This window comes from Spea bombifrons, chromosome 9, assembly GCF_027358695.1.
Source record: "Spea bombifrons isolate aSpeBom1 chromosome 9, aSpeBom1.2.pri, whole genome shotgun sequence".
NCBI classification, from domain to species: Eukaryota; Metazoa; Chordata; class Amphibia; order Anura; family Pelobatidae; genus Spea; species Spea bombifrons.
In genome coordinates, this window is record NC_071095.1 from 38,294,486 (window position 1) to 38,316,096 (window position 21,611).

A 21,611-nucleotide genomic window follows, 5' to 3' on the forward strand; every position below is an offset into this window, starting at 1 on the left:
GCCGTCACCAAGAACTCCCCCGACGCCAGGGGGACCGCCCACCGACATCAGCTGGAACTCCCCCGACGTCAGCGGGACCGCCCACCTTCAGTGACACCATGCGTTATTGCACCGGGTGACACCAACCCTAGTGACGCCACTGCATACCTGCCAACTGCCCTAATTCACAGTCTCCCTTTTTTCATGGGATGCTCTTGCTTTGGGTTGGTTGGGGAGATCCATTGATTCTGATGAGGTCTGTACTGTCGGGAAGTAATCACCATAGCAACCACTTGCTTCTAAGCAGACCATTCCAAGACTAATTGTCAAATTTGTACCATAGGGATCTTTTACATATAACCTTCATTGTTTGTCTAACCTTATTCATCGCAATATATTAGCTTATCTACATCAATATATCTAAATCTATATATATATATATATATATATATATATATATATAACTATATCTGTCTATCCATGTTTCTATCTTTCTATCTATTCATATCACTCATTTCAGACATATGCAGCTCTTCTAACAATATCATTGTGTTATTTGGGAAATATTCACCTACAATTATCAAACCTATATATATGTGACCTATACACACTTATGTATATATGAATATATGAATTATTATTTTTTTTTTATCAATCTCAGATTTGTACTCCTTAGTAGTTATTAAAATAAAGAAAATATGTTTAAATCTTAGTTAAATTAATACGTGTGTTATCCATATTTAAAAGACATAAGCAGCCTCTCTTGTTGTGTGCAGGCTGCTCATATCGCACTTTGATTCCAGGTTTCCCTTGGAAGAGTACATTAACAATTAGTTCCATCATTTCCCACGATCTATGAGAGGTGAGCTGTACAAGCTGCAGGAATATTGGTCCTCTGAGGACACCGTAAAGTCACAAGCAGTAGGAGGAACAGACGCTGCATCCCAGACAACAGATCATGTGACCTACAGGAAGCATGGAGAGTGGAGTCATGTGACAGAAAGAGCTCTGTTATTGTACTGATGCTGTAAGTCTCCTCTGCTTGTGATTGTAGTGTATTTATTGCAGCCATGTCTCCATCTGAAGGCTGCTTTAACCAACGAGCTGGTTAACCGTGTAGCTGCAGGAAGAACAGTATTTTTTTTTAACAAAGAACTGCACACCAGCAAGCATTTCAAATAGGAGATACCTTTGTTTCAAGGGGTGTGGTTAGAAGTTTGGTAAAGGCTTTATTGAGACTTTGTAACTTTGTAAATGCCTTGTATATAATAGATGAAGAATGTGCTTTATTTAAACAAATCAATTTCTAAATGCATTGTGTTGTTTCTATATACGTTATTGTGACATCAGGATCTGTAGAAAACGGTGCAAGACCAACATTGCTCATAGTGTACATTTACTTGTGCTCTTGAGGGACAACAAGGCTAGAACGAGGAACAAATGGGTTATGGTCCCAAAGAGCGACTGCCCCTCCTAAACAGGGACACTTGGGAGTTAAGGAAACATTTGTATTTTACAGTTATCGAAAGCAATTATGTCACTTGGTATTCGTATGAGTGATTATGCTTATTTTGTATTGTCTAAAGGTAAATACGTTTCCCACTGTTTGTTCTAGTGGTCTCGGTGTAGCAGGAAGGTCGACCTTGGTTAGTGTAACTCGCAATGGCCACTGGAAAAACAAAGTCTATGGAACCTGATGTTACCTTCTGCAAAACATCTGGCGAGCGAGCCATCCACTCTCCTGGACTTTTCAGTCTCGCTGTATTCACGTGTGTTTCTGCAGTATATCTTAAAACATTGCATCCATCCGTACCTGGTGGGGACTCAGGTAAATGAACAAGTAGCATGGCTTTATTGAAAGGTTTTATTGCATAGTTAAAGATGTTGGTGGGAATGGGGTTCTGTCTGGGGGGAAGGAGGGGCATGCCTTATTTCAGTAAGCTCAACGTGAATCCTTTATAACACAAGTTCATACAGCATAAAGAAGAATTGAAATGTCTCTTCAATAAAAATAAGAGTTTTCTCCTGGTGCCCAAACCAAGGAAATTCTTCCAAAATTAAATAAAAAAACTAAAAAATTAAGCACTTACCTCACACGGAAGTTGTAGCCATGCTGCAAAAGCTGTCCTCTGCTTCCATGATATGACATTTGTTGTTGCTGCTTGAAACTGCCAATCAGTGGCAGGAAAGTATTCCCATTGTAATGAGTAGAAGCACTTTCCTGCCACTGATTGACAGCTTCAAGCTGCTAATCAGTGACAGGACGTTCTCCCATTCCAATCAATGGGAGGACTTTACACCTGCTCACTGAACAGACTCCAGTATGCAGCCTTCATTAGAGCCCGTGCTGGAGTTGACTAGAGGTGAGTTCATCACATGCGGGGACTTGTTTGTTGGCCGAACACATCTTCTGCAGGACATTTTGCTGGGGTGGTTCTCTGTGGCCAACAGAGCCACAAACTCTACAGCATGCGGCCAACGGCTGGTTATGCACAGCTGCACGTTTTTTATGGTCACCTAGCATACAGTCAGGCCTATCCAGCCACTGGCCACTCAGAGTGGTTTTGTAAGCTGGCGCTCCTTTGCCATTTGCCCAGTGTGCCCGATGGCTAGTCAGGGCCTGCCATTACTCTTCTGTCAAGAACTTTCAACCTATCAAATGCTGGATGTGAACAATCAATATAAACCATTGTTTTTTCTGGAAATATCTTGTCCATCTTAATGGCATTTAATGGTTCAAAATATTAATGCATTTGCGTATGGAATATTGCAGTGGGGTATTCAGTGTTCCACTAAGCTTGGCTAATGAATATGAACTCAACGCTGAGATGTTGCAAATCTATGGATCTTGTACATTGAAAAATAGCCTCTACACGATAATAATAAGCTAATAAATATTTATAGATCTATCATTAGATTCTTTTCTATTTAATCACATAAAAACCACACAAGCTTTTTTAGTTTCTACAGCAACAACCTATGAGTGCATGCTTCTGTGTCACAGGCCTGGATCCTCCTCTCTGGCAGCCGGTGAATGGCTGCGCGATGTGCAGACAACCTCCACTTCTGCCCGGCACTTCCACTGGGGCTTCTATGACCGAGCGCCGGCGTGACATGACCTTATGGTGCTCTGTCATAGAAGCCCCAGCGGAAGCGTCTGGCAGCAGCAGAGGTTGTCTACACGCATCGCGCAGGCGTTCACCGGCTGCCAGAGAGGAGGACCCAGGTCCCCTGCAGCGCTGCGGAGAATCATCCTCTCTGGCATTTTAGGTATTCGTCTTATATTTGAGCAAAATACGGTATATATGTTAAAGGGACACTTTACTGTGGCAGCAAAGCGATCCCATTGAATGCAATGGCAGGGCTTTCCACACTTGCACAGGGGCGTCTGAACAGTATGCTGAAAAATGAATTTTTCTCAATCATAGTTTTATTAAAAAATAATAACAGTTAACATGTGAATTAATATTTACTAGTAAAACTTTCTTCCTATAGGGTAATCTTATATTCAGGCTTTTTCTTTTTTCCTAAATATTCAAATTGGGGGGGGGGTTCTTCTTATAACCGAGCAAATACAGTATATGTTATACGTATGCGTAACGTGTGTGTGTATGTATAAAAAATATATAAAAAAAACATAGTTTTCAATGCTAAAGGGAGCTTGTAATTAAAAAAAATGTAATTACAATATTTAATTATATATGTTTATTTATATATATATCATGTATTAGATTTTTTTTTTTTATAAATCCACTCTTAAAAGTAAAAAAGTGAAATTTCTCTTATGCTTTGTGTGTTATAATAATTGCCTATTAAACTGTGACTGTTAAGTACCAGCGGAGACATTTTAAAAGAACACGTTCCCTGACCAGTGGGACAATTCAAAGAACGTTGAGTCTCCTCACAGACTGTAATAAGATTTAAATACCAAATGTTACTTTTATCTCAAAAGCAATATCCAGTGACTTCACATGGAGTTTATGAACTTCCCGTTCACTTTCCTCTTCTTCGGACGGAGCTTTGTTGTATACAGCGTGACTGATTTGCAGCAAATGACAGTGAATATAACAGCTTTAATATTGTAAAAAAATATTACTGTATGTCAATATTCACCGAGTATAAAAGGCTGAGACACCTTTGTGTTTTCAGTGGTAATGATTAACATTACATTTATTTCAATAATTCATAATTACCATTGCCTGGAAATACGTTACCTGGAAAGAGCCCTCAGAGAAAATTGTTGCCGGTGCATTGTTTGCTTACATTAAGAGTCTGGTGTTGCTGCAGTTACCTCCCAGGCTTATGGGTAATTAGTGCCTGCGCTACTGTTCTGTCTGTACAACAGGTTCAAATCACGATGTTCTCAGCAATCACTCCATGAGCTGTAATTTGCTTTGTAATGCTCCAATATCACAACTAAATGTAAGCTCATAAGGTTTGGACCGCCTTAAAAAAAAAAGTATATATTTACGCAGAGCACCTTGTTTTCTTGTTGTTCCTCTTGCACACAATGTTTTGTCACATTGTAATTAGTTGATTGCCCTTTATCCCTTCCATCATTAAAGCTTTATAAAATATATATATAAATATACACGAGTATGTATGTGTTTAAGCTGGCGAGGACCCTCTCTACCTAATGTATCGGCTTGTCTTAGTCTGTCGATTTTAGTTTCATCATACCCTTTAAATATATGTAGTGTAAGAAGTGCTGCGTAAATTGTTGGCGCTGTATTAATAAAATATAATATAAGTGTGTGTATATTTGGAGAAGTAGCTGCGTACATTTTGGGGCATTTGTATCTGATTAGAAATTAGGGGGGAAAAACAGGCATATTAAACATTTGCCAAAAATAGCTGAAATAACAATAGCCATGTGAGATATTCCTGTATTCGGGGCAAGTAAACAAGTAGCAGCTACAATTATTGTATACAAAAACAAACATTGGCATTCAATTTTTATTATTATTATTTTTTACATACAGAATTGTGGGTTGTATACATGAATATTACAATTAAAAGAAAGCTGCATAGAATACAAAAAGATGTATAATTTGGGTGAGCACAATTGAAGGATTACATGGTTATAAATTACCTTAATATGTAAACTGCTTTATTTTTTTGTTTTTTTTTGTGTCTGAGTTAAAAATAGCTAAATATCCAAGTGAAATAAAATAAGTTTAATATTTAAATTATGTATTTATTAAAATTAACAGCATTAGGAATCATGCACAAGATTATTCTACATTTATATAAATGTACAGTATTTTTCTATAAAATAGAATGTGATGAATATACTATTTTATTTTTTTTCCTGGAAAAAAGGATATATCAATATATATAAATATAAGTATAAATAACCAATCTATACTTTATCTCGCAGGTATTATTTGTGTGTTTGTTAGTGTATATGTATAAACCGAGAATCTTGGCTTTTTCTTGCCGTTTTACATTTTCTTCAGTGGAAATGTAAATAAAATACACCTTATTTTTAATAATTACTTTGCTAAATGAAATCTGAAGTGGGCGGACTTTCTTTGAGAATTTCATGCTGCTAAATCTCAGTAGATTTATTTTTATCGAGTGAAATTAATGCAAAATCCCAGTGCAAGCCTTTTGAATTTGGAAAACTTTGGAGGAGGGTCATTCCCTAATGGTAATTATTGGTTTTACATTATTTTTTCACAGGGGAGCTGATCACAGCCGCCTATGAGCTTGGAGTAAGTATTCATTTTATTGTTTAATCAATGCTCTCATTAACAGTTTTAGGAATTAGGCAAGTTTAATTAAGCATGGAGCAAAGTAGATTAATTTATTTTCAAACCTCAGTTTTACTAACTTATAAGTACAGTATGTGACAATTTACTTTAAATTTTAAATCCAATTAAACCAAATTATAAAGCAGAGCATTTACTGTACATAAAGTGGAATGTCTTATTATGAACCTTTTTTTTTTTTTAGTCTAAGCTTGGGAGAATGAAATAAATCGTGTTAACAGTTTTTAACAAGTTTTATTTAATAAACTTTATTATGGTGGCATGATCCGTTTAGCTAAATCGACAAGGCTGCTTGCGCAGCGCTAATCTGAAGGCAGTGTGGTCTTCACATTACTCAATATTGGTTTGTAGACAATGGGCCTTTTCAGTAAACTAGATTTTTACAAACTTTTATAAAGATGGAACGAGGACTCTAGTTTTTAAAGTCTCCAAAGTTCAAAAATTCAGAAGCTCTTCACGCCAACATAGGCTGTTCAGCTATTTTTAAAAAAACAACCCGTAAATGTAAGCAAATTACATGTTGTTTATAAGAATTACTTTTCTGTATGATATACCACAATGCTTTGAATATATATCTTGATGTTTGATCATTAATCACCTGAAGTCCATCTAAAGCCCACCTTTCATCCCACGTTCTAGTAGGAGGCTGATACCGTAGCCTCCTCTTCCTCCTGTGATGCCGTCAACACAGACAATATATATCGGGAGATTATTTTTATCTAATAGAGCTGTAAAGGTGTTGACAATTAATGCCAGTGTTTACTAGCTAATACAGGAGACTCCTAGACAGCTAGACAAGATGAAACATTGACCAGCCCACCCAATGTTGAATGTATGAACTATCCAACTTTTTATTGTATTACAAAATATTGCATCATCGCCCTTGTTGTAACTTGATGGTTCTTTTTATCCTTTTTTGCTAGGTTGCCCACCCTCCTGGTTACCCTCTGTTTACCTTGCTGGCCAAATTGGTCATGATATTTGTACCATGGGGTAGTATCGCCTACCGTGTGAATCTTCTGTGTGGTCTTTTTGGAGCAATTGCATCATCTCTCTTGTTTCACACAACATCCAGGTAGCTTTCTTTTACTTCATCTTGTATTGTTTGCGGTTGATTTCCATGTATGGTTTTATGATGCGTTTAGTTCATGATAAGGAAATCTCACACGCACTACAGCGGTAACGGGCTGCCCGAGCATCCATGCATACTGGTCGATGCAGTTACAGCCAAGTACTACAAAAGTTACACGCCAGGAGCAATGTATTGAGAGCCATAGCTCTTTGGCAATAGGGTTTGTCCAGCACTCCAGATGCAAGCATATAATACAAGTATGTGTGTTTGCATCTGTGATTGCCGGAAAAATCCTAGTTGCCAGAACAAAATGAAAAAGTTTTGTTTCTCATTGTGGCTGCTAAAAACCAACTCAATGTAAGCCCTGAAATGACTAAATGACAAAAACATTGTAAAATGTAAGTTATAGGAACAGTCATATATATTTGTTTCTAGCTCTGACTGTTCCTTTGGATTCATTCTATCCATCGTCTTCCTCTGTATATTATTTTTGGGTGAAACTCTATCAAGCTACTCTGCTCCTGGCTTGGTGGCACGTTAGCAATATTTGCCTCACTGACGATGCCTGCAAAAAAATGTAATTACTTTTCCTTAAAACCTATATTTTCTTCACATGGTTTTGTGGCCCAAACATACGTTCTTTTTCGAGTAAATACCTTCATAAAGTATAATTATGTTTAATTGTTGATGTTTTCGCCCCTGCAAACCGAGTACATAATGAGGTTTAATAAATTAGTCTCATTTCAAAGACTAATATTCTGCTATATGACTCAGTTGTATTTATATTGTTGTACGAAGACAGATTAGACTTCTGCATGCTGCTATGTATGCATAATTTGACTCCCACACATTTCCATATACTGCAGAACCGAACAAAAAAAATACAATTGCCACATCTAGTTAAAAAAATTATGAAATGAAGATGAAGATGCTCTTTCGGCTACATCAGCCAAGCTTTATAATTGAGATTTTGGCTTTGATGGTATCAACTTTTTTGCAGAGCAGACCTGTGAGCTAAGGTGACTGCTTTTTCATGGTCTTTTTGATGTGTACCGTTTCTGACCCATGAAAGTAGATCTCTGTGAACTTTTGTTTTAAACTTCATCTGAACCTGACCACCCAGTAAAATAAGAATGCCTTCTACTGATGGATAACTAAAAAGCGCACCAGAAATTTTCATCAACCGAAATGCGTACTTCTCCAAATAAATATTTTGTAAATTTGGCTGCTATTGAACCATAAAAGTCATTTTATTAGATGTTATTTAGAGAGTTCATCTCTGTTAACCATGTAAATATAAATAAAATGTTAAAAAGGTGTCTAGCCTAACACTAGAAGGCTGGTAGAGGTTTACAGTGTTGCAGATTAGAATTTGTGCAGACAACTGTGTTCTTCATGTACACAGTTTTGGGGTTTGTCCTTTGGCATTAAACATTACTCATCTGTATAACACTATATTGGCCCAATAGAATTTTAGTACATTCAGTATAGACGACATCCTATCACTGGTCCTTAAATTGAAAATACACCCAGTTTTTACTTAGCCATTTTCTGTTGGTCATATCAAACTGTCTCAGAAGAGTTCTGTTGACTGATGATGCTCCTTGCTACCATCACAAGCTTCACATGCGTAATAGAAACCCATTTGTCTTTAGCGTCTATATTCCATCAGTGCTATATGTATGTTGGGCATCGTAAAAGCAATAGCTGTTGGGTGGGCTTGGGGAGCCATGGAAGACGTGCAAGTTCCTTTAAAAAAAGAAGGCATGAAAGTGAAAAAATATAGAGAAATTGAAAAAGAGGAAAGGAAATGTGGGCTGTGGGATTGGAAAAGGAGTATAGAAAATGAGGAGAGGCAAGAGGTGATAAAATAGTAGCTGAATACTCGGAATGGGTAACTTAATATGGAAAGAGCGGGATGACTTTTTTTTTATTGAAAAAACCCAAATTTATATGTGCTTCCTGTATTTCCTGTGATCTGTGATTCCTTAGCTATATAAAAATGTAAGGTACGCCAGCTTTAATTTACTGTTTTTAGCTAGACAGGGGAAGGATTTTTTGGTCTGAACCTGTTCACCTGGGCTCTTCCTGAGCAGAGGGGCCACAGCTGGTAGTAATGAGTGCAATAAACTGACCCACCCCACAGTCCTGTAGATTAAAAAAAAAACATGACACAAGGGGTCATAGTGATAAGATTTGGGAATTATCAATATGTGTCTATACACATCATCCCATTACATGTAAAACTTTGTAGGTAAACAATTATAATGTTAATAGGGTGGATTTAATTGAATCCAACGTTCAGTGTCGGAGAGCTGTAGGGTTTTCATTATGTTCAGGGAGTGACGGATTTATGGATTTATGAAGGCAATGATAAAATATTTTTCTGTTTTTGTGTTTGTATTTTGTTTGTGTACTGGTATATCTCAAGCTATGTTTGTGCAATGTCCTTCGAGAAAGTTGTGTGTCACAGGAATGTCAGTCGAGGTGTAGGCCATCATCGACTTCCGTCAAACAGGGCTGGTGCACTTTCTACAAGCAAAAGTACATATTTTATCCCCCCCCTTTTTTTTCTTGATCGCTAACCATCACAAAAAGAAAACAACTTGAATCACATGTTCCTGGGATTTTGTTAACCTTGCTTTGCTTTGATGTGAACATTTTTTCAGACTCCTAACCTTCGTCTGACCCGTATTTGAGAGGATTATTGTGCAAGATACAAACAATTTCTAATTCCTTCACGCTGCACAAAGTAGGGCATAGCTTATATCAAAATGTGTACCGCATAAGTGCTATATCAGATGTATTCATTTCAGAATAATATATTGGGGTGATCCTCCTGATATACATACTGGTGTTATGCGTTTATATGTAAACGCTGTGTACAATATAAATACTTTTTTTGTGTATAATAAACGCTATTGAAATTATACAGAAAAACACATTTCTGAATATACCATCATGTCTCGGTAAAGAAAAAATCACAAGCTTTATATTTTCTTGCAACCATAGAAATATTTGTGTGAAACTGAAATTGCTCTTAAGCGTTCTGTTCAAATCTGCGGTAATTTGCCAAATCTGAAAGCCCTTCTTTTGTCTAATCTACCAACAATTGAGCACGCTATGTAGCCCGCAGATTTAAATATGAAAATGTTTTAATATGCAGAATACAAATAATTGATGAAGTACATGTCCTTAGGGAACATCACAGTTCAAGTGGCAAATCAGTCTTGTCAAACAAAACACAGCCCTCGGTAAAGAACAAGCCATCTCTATGGTAATAGTGCTAACGGTGCCCTATTGATTGAGTGGAAGAAGACATTATACAATGTCAGCTGAGTTGTTACAATTTAATTTGTCTTGTGACCTGAACTTAACCCCTGGAACCTTTTTTACTGTGAACATAAATGCACCAGTGGGCACGTTTGCTTTAGACCTTACAGTGAAGGATTATAAAAAAATTGTTTTATCATATGGTACGGCAACCGGCTTCTAACAGATGTTTGTTGCTTCACCGTAGCAAAATAGGTATCTATCCTACAGTTTTGTAGCCTTTAAAGGGTTGTTTGCATCAAACAGATAATCCTTCTGTATATATATATTATAAGCAACAGTTTTTTATTGTTAATTTTATATATTTGATACTGTCTATATTAGGTTAATCCTTAATGTTACAATCAGTGGCAAAGGTTTAATATTTCAAAGTGTTACATTTAAATGCATTAATATACAAGGCAATATATTTCACCTAGAAACATATTATCAAGTATCACTATTTTTTAATCTAGTTGATTGGCATTTCTTGATTTGATCTTTATTTTTTACTGTTTACATATAGCATAATATTTTTTCTTGATTGGAAAACAAACCAAAAAAAAAAATGTGTTCTATGGAGCAGTCCTAATAAATATTGTATAATAATGTTGATTTTTTTTAAAATTAAACACATTTTTACTATTTTCTACGTGTTTCTCTCGTAATCCTATATAATAGTATTTGTAGGGGATAAACAGAAAAACTTACATTCATTTTATCAACAATAAACTTAAAGTAATGAACTCCAGTAAAAGCAATGTGAAAAAGAGTGGTTTTTCTTTTGAGAATATGTAGTTGCTAACATCAACCTGTGTTTCTCTTAAATAACAATGTTATTGGTGGTTTTATTGGCGCGTATGAATATTAATTGGATTTATAATATAGGTCTTAATTAAGGGTGCTGTTCCATTTACACAAAACATTAATTGCACTCTGTAGTATGTATGTAGGCAAATAAACGTTAGCATATCTGTCATTCTGTTCTTTCTATGAGCCTTCAATTACAAAAATAGCATATAAATCAAGGTTTTTCACATGGCATCAAGATAAATTATAAATCAATAACAAAATTGACTTAATTAAGGAATCATTTCTAGTGAAGGATTTGGGCATTCGACAATACTAAGAATGATGTTTCAAATGCTACATTTAGTTATAAAATTATTAAATTCAGCAGATTAGGGACAATTGCACCTTTAGTTTGGCATACGACATAAAATAAGTTAATGTTTTGTTTTTTTTAATAAAACACCTCTTAATAATAACAGGTTAATAGCAGTAACATATTTGCAGAAATTATGCTTATAAATAATAACTTGTTAAGAAGAATATCTTCAGTTTCAATGTGACTAATCATTTTTATCCTGTCTGTATTAAGTTTGCAATTATTCTTTTGAATGCATTAAAAGCTTGGTTCATTTGCATAATATTTTAAATTCAACTCTGCATGCTGATAGCAAGACTTCACTTTGACAAATGAAAAAAAAAATAGTATACAAACTCTTTAGAAATAGGAAGTCTTTTTTGACAGCTAGCTGGAGTTAAAATTAGTTCAAGAAAATGTTAATAAAGCAGTGCCTAGCCTAATCCCTTTGATATCACCAGGTATCCTCCTGCTCATGGGTTAATTGCTTTAAAAGGAAAGGCAATATTCCGAGCGGTGGGCCGCTTCACCTTTTCACAGCTGTTACCATTGAGTGACAACTAAATCCCATGTGTAAGATGAGGAAGAGCTCAGTCTCCAATTGGGAGAAAATTTATGTAAACCGCAATCCCTTCAGAATGTGCGGAAGTCATAGACTTTCTTGATTTACTCTGCTTTTCCCGAAAAGCTCCATTGTTCGGTTTCCTAAGTCCCATCAACCCTTTGTAGCAGAATATCACAGTGGATGCAGATAGCTGAAATGTATAAATGCTATCATGGCCGTGATTAATAGCAGTGCTTATGAGTCAAGTCTGATAACGGCACAGCTCTCCACTCAATTTCAGATACTGCTAATGGAATCTGTCTTCTCCAATTGTAATATGAGAGGGCCTAATTTGCTATGGAGCTTGGAGCTGTCATCAGTAGGGGATTGTAGGGTCAGATGGGAGCTGCCAGGTTTTTGCCCTGAAGCTTGTATCTTTCAGTCTGAATAGCACAGCCCCCTGCCTGCCAGTTAGCTGATAGTCCGCCATGGGGTTTATGCCAGTTCATACAATAGAACAGGGCTACACAGCCTGACTTTATAATTGTGAAGTGAGCTCATATTTCCACAGCCACTGTGCTGCATAATTTCTAATAAGTGGTTTTAAGAAATGTCAGATTATCAAAAGTTTCCTCAATTACAAAAACTTATAAAACATTTAAATTGCTAAATCCGTTCCCTGCAGAGTTTTTTGCTGCTGGAACTGCACATTATTTATCGTGGTAATGGATGTAAATGCACACATTTCTGAAAAGATTTTTTTTTAATTACTACTATATAAATAACATTATTTCTCTAGGCTAATTCAGAATTTGCTATGCTGTTTGTGGTTGTAAATCTGACCCAAAGGGTAAAAATGACAGTTTTCTATATATTTTTTTCAGCCATGGTTTTCAACCTATTTTGTTACTGTTTAAAAGGAATGTTGTAATTGAAATAATATTATGGCTTAAGGGGAGTAGGCAATATTCCGATATTATAAAGCATTGAGGCTGATTTTATTTTCTAGAAAAGATAATATTCAATCCACCCATTGTGTGAGCATGGATGGAGCATATACTGTATGTACTGAGTAACCAATTGTTCAGATGACGTTGAATAGTGTAGACGGTTGCTCCTTGTTTATTTGGATAGAAGCCAGTATTAACACTTAAAACCAAAAACATATTTTGGGCTATATTTCCTTGCCCAGTGCCATACTCATTTTTGTGGTGTGAGCTTATATTGGATGTCTTTATCAGTTTGTGTTTGCATTCCTTTTAGGAACTCGGTATGGCTTTTATCCAAGTACCCATGGGCCATAAGGAAACCTATGATGTCCTGAATGTACAATGTAAAAAATTCTGCCTTTTGCCTTTTTTAATTTTATTTTTATAACATGCAAAAGAACAAGTTTAAATGTCATAGAAACATAGGATTTGATGGCAGACAATAACCATCTATTCTGGCAATTTCCCCTGCTGTAAAGATCTCAGACCTTGGTATGGCCTTAGATTCAGGAGCCAAATGCCCCATGCATGTTTAAATGGCCCGACCGTATTATATTTCTGTGTATTATTGTTAATGCGTAATCTTCATCAATAAATACAAGTCAACCCTCCCCACTCGGTTGTCCACACTGTTGTATGCATATGTTATTTCTCCAAGTTGGATCTATAACATAATGGTAGTTTATGTATGGTAACTAGCTAAAAGGGATAGATAAGATGTGTTTAACATAGTTGATTAAATATCTGACAAGTTTCTTCAGTAGCTCCTGGGATCAGCTAAGAAAATAAATGAACTGGATAAAGAATTTTAGTAATGGCTAACTTTTATTTGTTCGGTGAATGGATATCACTTCTTGAACATTGAGTTCTTTCTTGGGTAGAACTAAAAAAGGTAAAGGAATCATAACACAATTATTAGGTGTTAGCCAGCCATGCAAATATATGATTTCCTTATAAACTGATGGTGGGTAGCAGTTCTCAAGGCTTTAAGAACCCTGTGCATTTTAACACAATCTGTGATGGGTGTGCTGTCCCTTACTATGAAGGAACTTTCAATAGTAGTGAGTGTTAGGTGGTTCCTTTCTGAGTCGGAGACACCTTATTGTTGTTGTTCACACTTTAACCTTCTTCTTAGTTGATATTAAGTGAAAAGTAACAGACAGTTGATTATCGTTGGCTGCATTATCAGTGTCAACAGAGATTACTTGCAGATTACTGGTACTGGAAGAGCACAAACATAACCCCTCCATAATAGACAACTGGGTGCACTTCATAGCTATGATCCAAAAATTCTATTACAGTTTCTCCGAAACGCAACAGTTGGCTGTTCCCAAACCACTATTATATTTACTTGGTATCTCAAACATTTTGTTGTAGGGTGAGAAAAGTGGTTGAAGAGTTCATAGTTTCACCGGGACCGTTTCTGTCTACTAAGGATTACCTGCTTGAACCTGAGCATTATAATGCCATTCTTATTGGTGCTGATACCTATAATTTAGAGTACCGGTGTATATATATATATTTTTTTTTTTTTGTACTTTTTCAGAAATATATTTGTACTGTTGGGAGAACTTGTTAGAAAATGTTTACAATGAATGCATTTCAATAAACTTTTGTCAACATACAACATATACAAATCTTTAGCGTGGACTATGCCCTACTTGACAATGAGTTTCACTGTGACAGGTAGGATCCAACTATTCATACTGGCAGATATCAGTCCAGCCTGTATGTTCACATTCTTTTCTAATCATGTTATCACTGATATCACCTGTTATTTTTAGTAGTCCTCCATTTAATAAAAAAGTTGGGTATGACAACAACAAAGTGTTTAGCGCAGATGAGGAATGGGTTTACAAACCTGAAAGTAGCACAGATGCATTTGTGGTTATTTTTTAGGTGCTTCTTATTGGTTGATTAAATTTGTAATTTATTTACTTTATTATTATTATTAATTATATTGTTATTAGTTATTGTTATTACCATTAACAACATGTCTCTCCTACTAACTAGGCCTTGGGGGTCATCCTTGACTCTAACCTCTCCTTCATCCCTCATATTGAGTCCCTCGCCAGATCCTGCCGGTTGCACCTAAAAAACATCTCTCGTATCCGCCCATTCCTCAACCAAGAATCCACAAAAACTAGTTAATTCCCTTATTTCCCGTCTTGACTACTGCAACACTCTTCTGGTTGGCATTCACTGTCTCAACTCTCTCCACTGCAGTGTGTCTTAAATGCTGCTGCTAGGCTTATCTTCCTTACATTTTAAATTATTTGTAACATATTAGGCCCTCCATAACATTGCTCCTCCATAGATATAAAAAAATTACATCCCTACTCGATCTTTGTTTTTCCCACGGGCTAAGGATCTCCTCCTCACTTATCGCAGCTTCCTTTTCCCATCTACAAGACTTCACTCTGGCTGCCCCATATCTCTGGAACTGAACCTTCAGCTTTCACCCTCCCAACAGTCAAGAAAAATCTCAAAAGCCACTTCTTCAGAGAAGCCGTACCAGCTTAGTTGCTAGAACCTCCCTATCACCAGTACAACCCCCCACACTACCTCTCACCTTTCTCTATTGCTTATGTTTGTCCTCACCTCATTCCCTCAAGATTGTAAGCTTTTGAGCCGAGTCCCCTCTACCTAATGTATTGGTTTGTCTTAGTCTGTCAATTCTCGTCTTGTCATATGCCTTAAATATATGTAAGAAGTAATAATACTTTGACATACATTAGCACTTTACTTTTACTGTACACGTATGTCTAATTTGTAATGGGTGTATTTACTAGCTCTTTTACAAAGTTCATAAACTGTATTGTTTAACAGCCACTCAGGAGAATTACTATTCCATTTCGAAAGGGGGCTGGTGTTTGCTAGCTAAATCAAACATTTTCATGTATTTATTAAAGATTTTTTTTAAAAAAATTCAGCAATAGCGCGTTTATGCATTATGTATTGTTATGTTTTCATTAGCAGATATGACACTTCCCAATCTGAGCTCCTATAAAGGTTAATGCCATCCATGATTTTAGTGATTTGGATGAGAACTCAAGTAGGAGCGACTCGTGTCAGAATATAATTATGCATTATAAACATAACTAGAAACATCCCAAGACTGGTCCATTGGCGGTCTCCCCTCCTGGTCCTTATGGGAGGGATGATGTATGGATTGAGTTTGGCACTGCTACTTGTGCGCAGAATGGGTCCAACCTCCAGTTTACCGTTAATGGGAATGGGAGTAGGTGGACACAAATGCTAAATTACAAATACTGATTTGAGTAATTAATTACAGAAATTAAGTAGAATACTTTAAGAATATACGGTGCTTTTCCAGATTATCGCAAAGCTTTTCGGAAAGAGGGAGTTGGATTTTTCCTAAGCGGTATACACAAACACGTTGCCTTAATTGTAACAGCATGAGCTTTCAGATGTAATAAACAATAGCGGTGTGATTTATGACCTCTTATCTTAATTTTCCTTTTTGAGAAACGGCATACATTTAATACCCCACTGGATGCCTATATTCTGTTAGATACATGCAGTAGAAGGAAATTAAATCCCCGGTCTTGTTTATTGTTTAATTATTCTTAGACCCATTCCTTCTTTAATGTAAAAATAAGTACCAACAGACCCATGTATTTCTGTTTTTTAATTCAATATTTAGAATGTTAAAATGAAATTGTAGTTAGAAAAGCAAGTAGCACACATGTTTTGTAGCATGGAGAGTGAGTCAAATTTGTACCTACATTTTAGTGGAATCCCAAATTTATCTGGGTTAAAATGTGTTCTACATGAGTGTAAATTATTGTCCATTTATTGTACTGAACAATAGTGGAGTCAGAAGTCTATCTCTTAATCGTGCAGAGCCGGGTGCTGTGTGGCTGGAGCAATTTGTATGAATGAATACTTTAATTAGGGTATTTAAAGGGACATTAAAAGCTATAGGAAATTGGCCACAAAACAATTATTTTAGTGTAATAAGTAAAGTGTGTGTATATATATATATATATATATATATATATATATATATATATATATATATATATATATATATATATATATATATATATATATATAAATAATCATCTGTCTATATTGTTCTGCTCTGTACTGGTACCATATATGTATGACACTATTAAGCCAAAACAGGCTACTTTCCAAAATATTGTGATTTTAATATATTTCCAAGAAATTCATATAATTCATATAATATAAATATATACAAATAAATACATAAATAATAATACATAAATATAAAATAAATAATGTTGTGCAAAATGTATTATGTTTACAGTATATACCGTATATAATGAACTATCAGTGTTTGATGCCTCGATGCAGGTATAAATAAATAAAACAACTCTTCATTGACAGTAATTCTAACCTTGTCTTGGTTTAGATATATTTTTGTTTACAAAGCGAAGGCCAGACCCTTAACATTGAAGGGGTTAAAAGTACAAATCACCATTTTCTTTTTTAACTATAGATTCTCTCTAATGATTTTTTTTTTTTTTCCGGGATATTTATGAACAGTTTCTTTGTCTCCCTGTATATATTTTTTTTCACTCCAAAGAAAGCCTGCTTGAATGCTTCCTTTGACTGGTAATCATATTGTATGCAGTAGCTAATAGACATTGCTTTGTTTTGTTCCCCTTTTGTATGTTGAATCCGCCTTGTACATAGGTAACCAAAGAAAGTGAACGCTGGCAGGGAACCAGTCCTGAGATGTACCAGTGTTAATAGCTGCACCCTCGAGAGGAGTCATAGTGCCACATTAAGCATCAAGTGGAGTACTATGGAAGAAATTAAGCACACTCACCACATGGCTTTTAGGCACACATAATAGGTCTACAAATAATAGTAATATGTGTAGCGCTCTGGACATTTTTATTTTAGGTAAATCTTAGCTAAATGTAATATATGCTTTATCACGTTTATTCTTAATGTTACATGATATCCATTTTCTCAGGGTTAAATGAGCAGAGGCAATTGAGTTTTTTATTTGATTATTTTTAAAATAAATACAACCAAGCTTTATTTCGTAGGGCAGCACCTATTATCATCGGAAAGCGCTAGAGTTCCCCTCTCTTACATTTCTTTTTTGTTCTTTGTATACTGTGAGAATTTGTCAACTGTATGATAACCCCCAACTGATATGATTCCCATCGGGTCCCACACTACAACTCTTCATGATTGGGATGGTTATGTTATGTGCAAGGAAGCCAACGTTATGTGATGCCGTCTTAATCTAAAGCAGTCTCCGGGTCCGGTTAATTTTATTCTTATTTTTTTATCCCTTCTTAGGATTTGCTGTTTCCTTGTCCTCCGGTTTTTGAACAACACCTGAATTTCATTGTGATTTCACGTTTTTTAAGCTTAAAATGTTAATTTGTACCTCTTTTAGTGGCATGCCATAGGTAAAGGGGTATTCCATATTCTGTCGTACTTTACTATTATTTTACACATTCCTTATTAATATTGTCACGGTAAGCTTTGCGGAACTACTACATTCCAAGCTGCTATATGGATCTCAGTAGCTTGTGATATTCGCTGCTATCATATAAAATGCATAACAAATACACCATTTTGTTGCTAAAGGAGATTTTATGTTATCTGTGTTTGCAGGCTTTCTGGCTCATATGCGGCAGGAATCCTTGCTTCAGGGTTGTTTTCATTTTCCCGTCTAACATGGCAGTGGTCCATTGCAGCTGAGGTTTTTAGTCTCAACAATATGTTTGTGGCGCTTCTCATGGCTCTCACCGTGGAGTTTGGAAAAGGGAAAAATGCTAGGGAAAGATCAAAGGTAACAATATATTTTTTTATTTATATGCTGACAATATTAAGTGGACAAAAGTAACGGTGGACCATAAGAACTAAATTAGCAAGATAATGTTACCAGTTTCTATTAGGCCAGCAACCCTTGAAGCTGGCTCATGTGTTACTGGAAAATTGTAGCATTTGTTTATGATGTCATAACTCTTCCTTTTAAATTACCCAGTAGACGTAGGCGTATCTCCCAGCTCACGTCTCCAACTACCTGGAATAGCAATCCCTGACCCATTACATGTATGCACATAGGGTAGCGTAGGGGGGAATGATTGGTGGCTGCGCAAACCAAGATACTATCTATATGGTGAGACAGCATAGAATAATATACAAAAAAATGTTAAAAGGTAGTTATGTACATGTTGCTGAACTGAAGTGTATGTTTTTTTTGCTGGACTGTATTAAGAGAAAAAAATGAATATGCATTGTGTACCCAGGTAATGGTCGAATCCACTCTTTTTCAGATTTCGCAAATTGGGGCCTTTGTGTCGGGACTCAGTCTGTGCAATCAGCACACCGTTGTCCTATATGTTATCTGCATTGTTTTCTGGGTCCTTTTTCATCAGTTCAAACGAAAGGTTTGTATTTTATATAAATCCCTAAACCTTTTCAGCATGTGCGGATGGAATTATTCGGTTGCTTTCTGTACAATAATGCTGCTTCTGGGAATAATCTTTGCTGTTCCCTTTGGACAACCAGATAGGGTCATAACTAGAAAATGCAGGGCCTCAAAAAAACTTTGTCCCTCCTGGCTTTCCATATATTTCTTGGCTCACTCATACTTTGATCTTTGTTATGTTCACTGTGGATGATTTTGGGGACAGTTGTCCTCACCTTTAGAGAAGAAAACGTTGGGATTAGGCTGTCCAATAGCTTTCTAATTATTCCAAACCAGCTACCGAGTAGACCAGTAAGTCATATGTATCACCACCATTTCTAAATCACAGTTATATTGCCTATGATTTTACAGAGAAACACGCATTTGCATGATCTCATACGTAATATCACAGCATTGCTTTTCTAAATATACTTCCCTTTAAATTCAAAAAGCTATTGCTGCTAATCTGTATCTTAGTCATGTATTATCCACGAAAACAACTGTTTAAATGACATTGACGTTATACCGAGGATTATTATATTGAAAATTATAAAGTGCTTCCTGCCTTAGTTTTGTATTCTATTTGTCGGGCTTAAGACACACAAACACGGAATCTTATCCTAATTTTGTTGATAAGAGACTACCGGATATTTTAGAAAGTGCGACATCAGCCAAGTTTTTAATAATTTACGTGGGGGTTTATCTCAGCCTCGCAGGCCTTCTACCTAGCCGTATCATGAAGTAATTTCAACGGAAGAGATGCATGGAATACGATACTCTGGAGTACATACTAATATTATTTGCTTCACTCATATTTCTACTCTGCCATGCAAAAGAGATCAATTTGAAGCAATTTCTTACTAATCCCCAAAGATTTGAGTGTATTTGTAGGAACTTCTTATAAACTGTAAATGTGTGTCAAACTCAAAAGTGATATTTTTAGTCTATTGAAGCTTGCTGGGTCATTGGTAACACGCTCTATGTTCTTGTGCAGGAGTTGTCTTTGAGCTATGTTTTGAAGTCGGGAACATTCTTTCTCATGGGCTTAGTACCGTATTTTTACCTAATTGTCTCGTCAAGGATCAATCAGGCTCGATGGACTTGGGGAGACCAGACGACGATTCAAGGATTCTTTACTCATTTACTTCGAGAGGAATATGGAACGTTCAGTCTGGTAAACAGCTTTTCTAGTTTTTGTTACTTTTGAAGTTCAGTGGAACTTTGAAAGAAATACGGTCAGAAATTCCATCTGTTGTTTTCTCTTCAAGCGGGTAATCTGTTAATTACCTACATATAGTGAGTGGACAGAAACCCCTACGTATGCCAAATATTCCGCTCTGATGGACAGGTCTAGCACTAGGAGTAATTTTGAATTAAATATAATTTTGACAAATGCCTTGCTTGTGTTTTTTGTTTGCTAGTCACTATTTTTGTTTTGGGGGTTTTAATTAGATAATCAATTTCCTGCCCTGAACCTCCTTCCTTTCTCCCCCTCCACCTTTAGAAAAACTGAACCAATCAACAACGATCAGCAACTTAAGAACAAAGAAGGGATAACTTAATGGGTCAAAATGTAGGATTTGGCAAAAGTGACAGATCTGATTTAATAGATCTTAAGTTCTACCTATATGTATGCATTAACAGCTTCTAATAGTGATAATTATGAGTTATAATTATGAGTTGCATTTGTTGAGCAGGTTTATCTTTACACCTCTCTTGTTTTCTGCCAAGATTTCCCTATACTAACTGGACTCAAGTCTTTTTTGTGACCAGCACAGTTCATAATTAAGTTTGTAAGTTGAAATGTCAACCCTCCTGCAGAGCCCCACCATGTGAATTCACCCATATTTGCCAGAATTACAGGTCTGCAGTTCTTCTGGTTTCTTATTTCTGGGTCATCAGTTGCAAATATCAGAATTTGTTGGTATTATATACAAACTTAGTTGTTTTGCCTTAGGGATATGGTTTTCACTGTGACATTTTTCTGTTCTTTTTCTACTAGGCAAAATCCGAAACAGGACCCAATATGGCTGAAATGTTAATGTAAGTGTACTGTTGTTTAATACATAAATGCAATGTAACATCCAGGGCTGCATCACCTGTAATAATAATAATAATAATAATAATAGCAAACCGACGCACCTTAAAGATGTAAGATACTATAGAGAAGCAATGCATGCCACTCTAATATGGTTTTCCAAAGCTGATTTTGAGGTTACAGGAGTGGGCAGTATGCAAACTTTCACTTAATTTGTTAAACATACAGTATGTATGTAATTTTTTCATGATATTAGTGATGTGGTAAATTATATAATACATTTTAAAGCATTAATATGTTGTTGCATTATGTTGTATCCCCCCCCCCAC

The 21,611-nt window shown here is 36.0% G+C and overlaps 1 protein-coding gene across 1 annotated transcript in view; it reads left to right on the plus strand.

The window, feature by feature from the left end:
* The first annotated feature begins 937 nt into the window (after positions 1-937).
* The window catches only part of TMEM260 (transmembrane protein 260), a 28,056-nt gene continuing 7,382 nt past the window's right edge, over positions 938-21,611 (plus strand). Inside the window, exons 1-8 of the mRNA XM_053475426.1 lie at positions 938-1,006; positions 1,595-1,807; positions 5,665-5,696; positions 6,677-6,828; positions 18,446-18,623; positions 19,111-19,224; positions 20,239-20,418; positions 21,247-21,287. Of these exons, the coding sequence (XP_053331401.1) occupies positions 1,642-1,807; positions 5,665-5,696; positions 6,677-6,828; positions 18,446-18,623; positions 19,111-19,224; positions 20,239-20,418; positions 21,247-21,287 (863 nt within the window). The 5' untranslated portion in view covers positions 938-1,006; positions 1,595-1,641. The remainder of the gene's footprint in view (positions 1,007-1,594; positions 1,808-5,664; positions 5,697-6,676; positions 6,829-18,445; positions 18,624-19,110; positions 19,225-20,238; positions 20,419-21,246; positions 21,288-21,611) is intronic.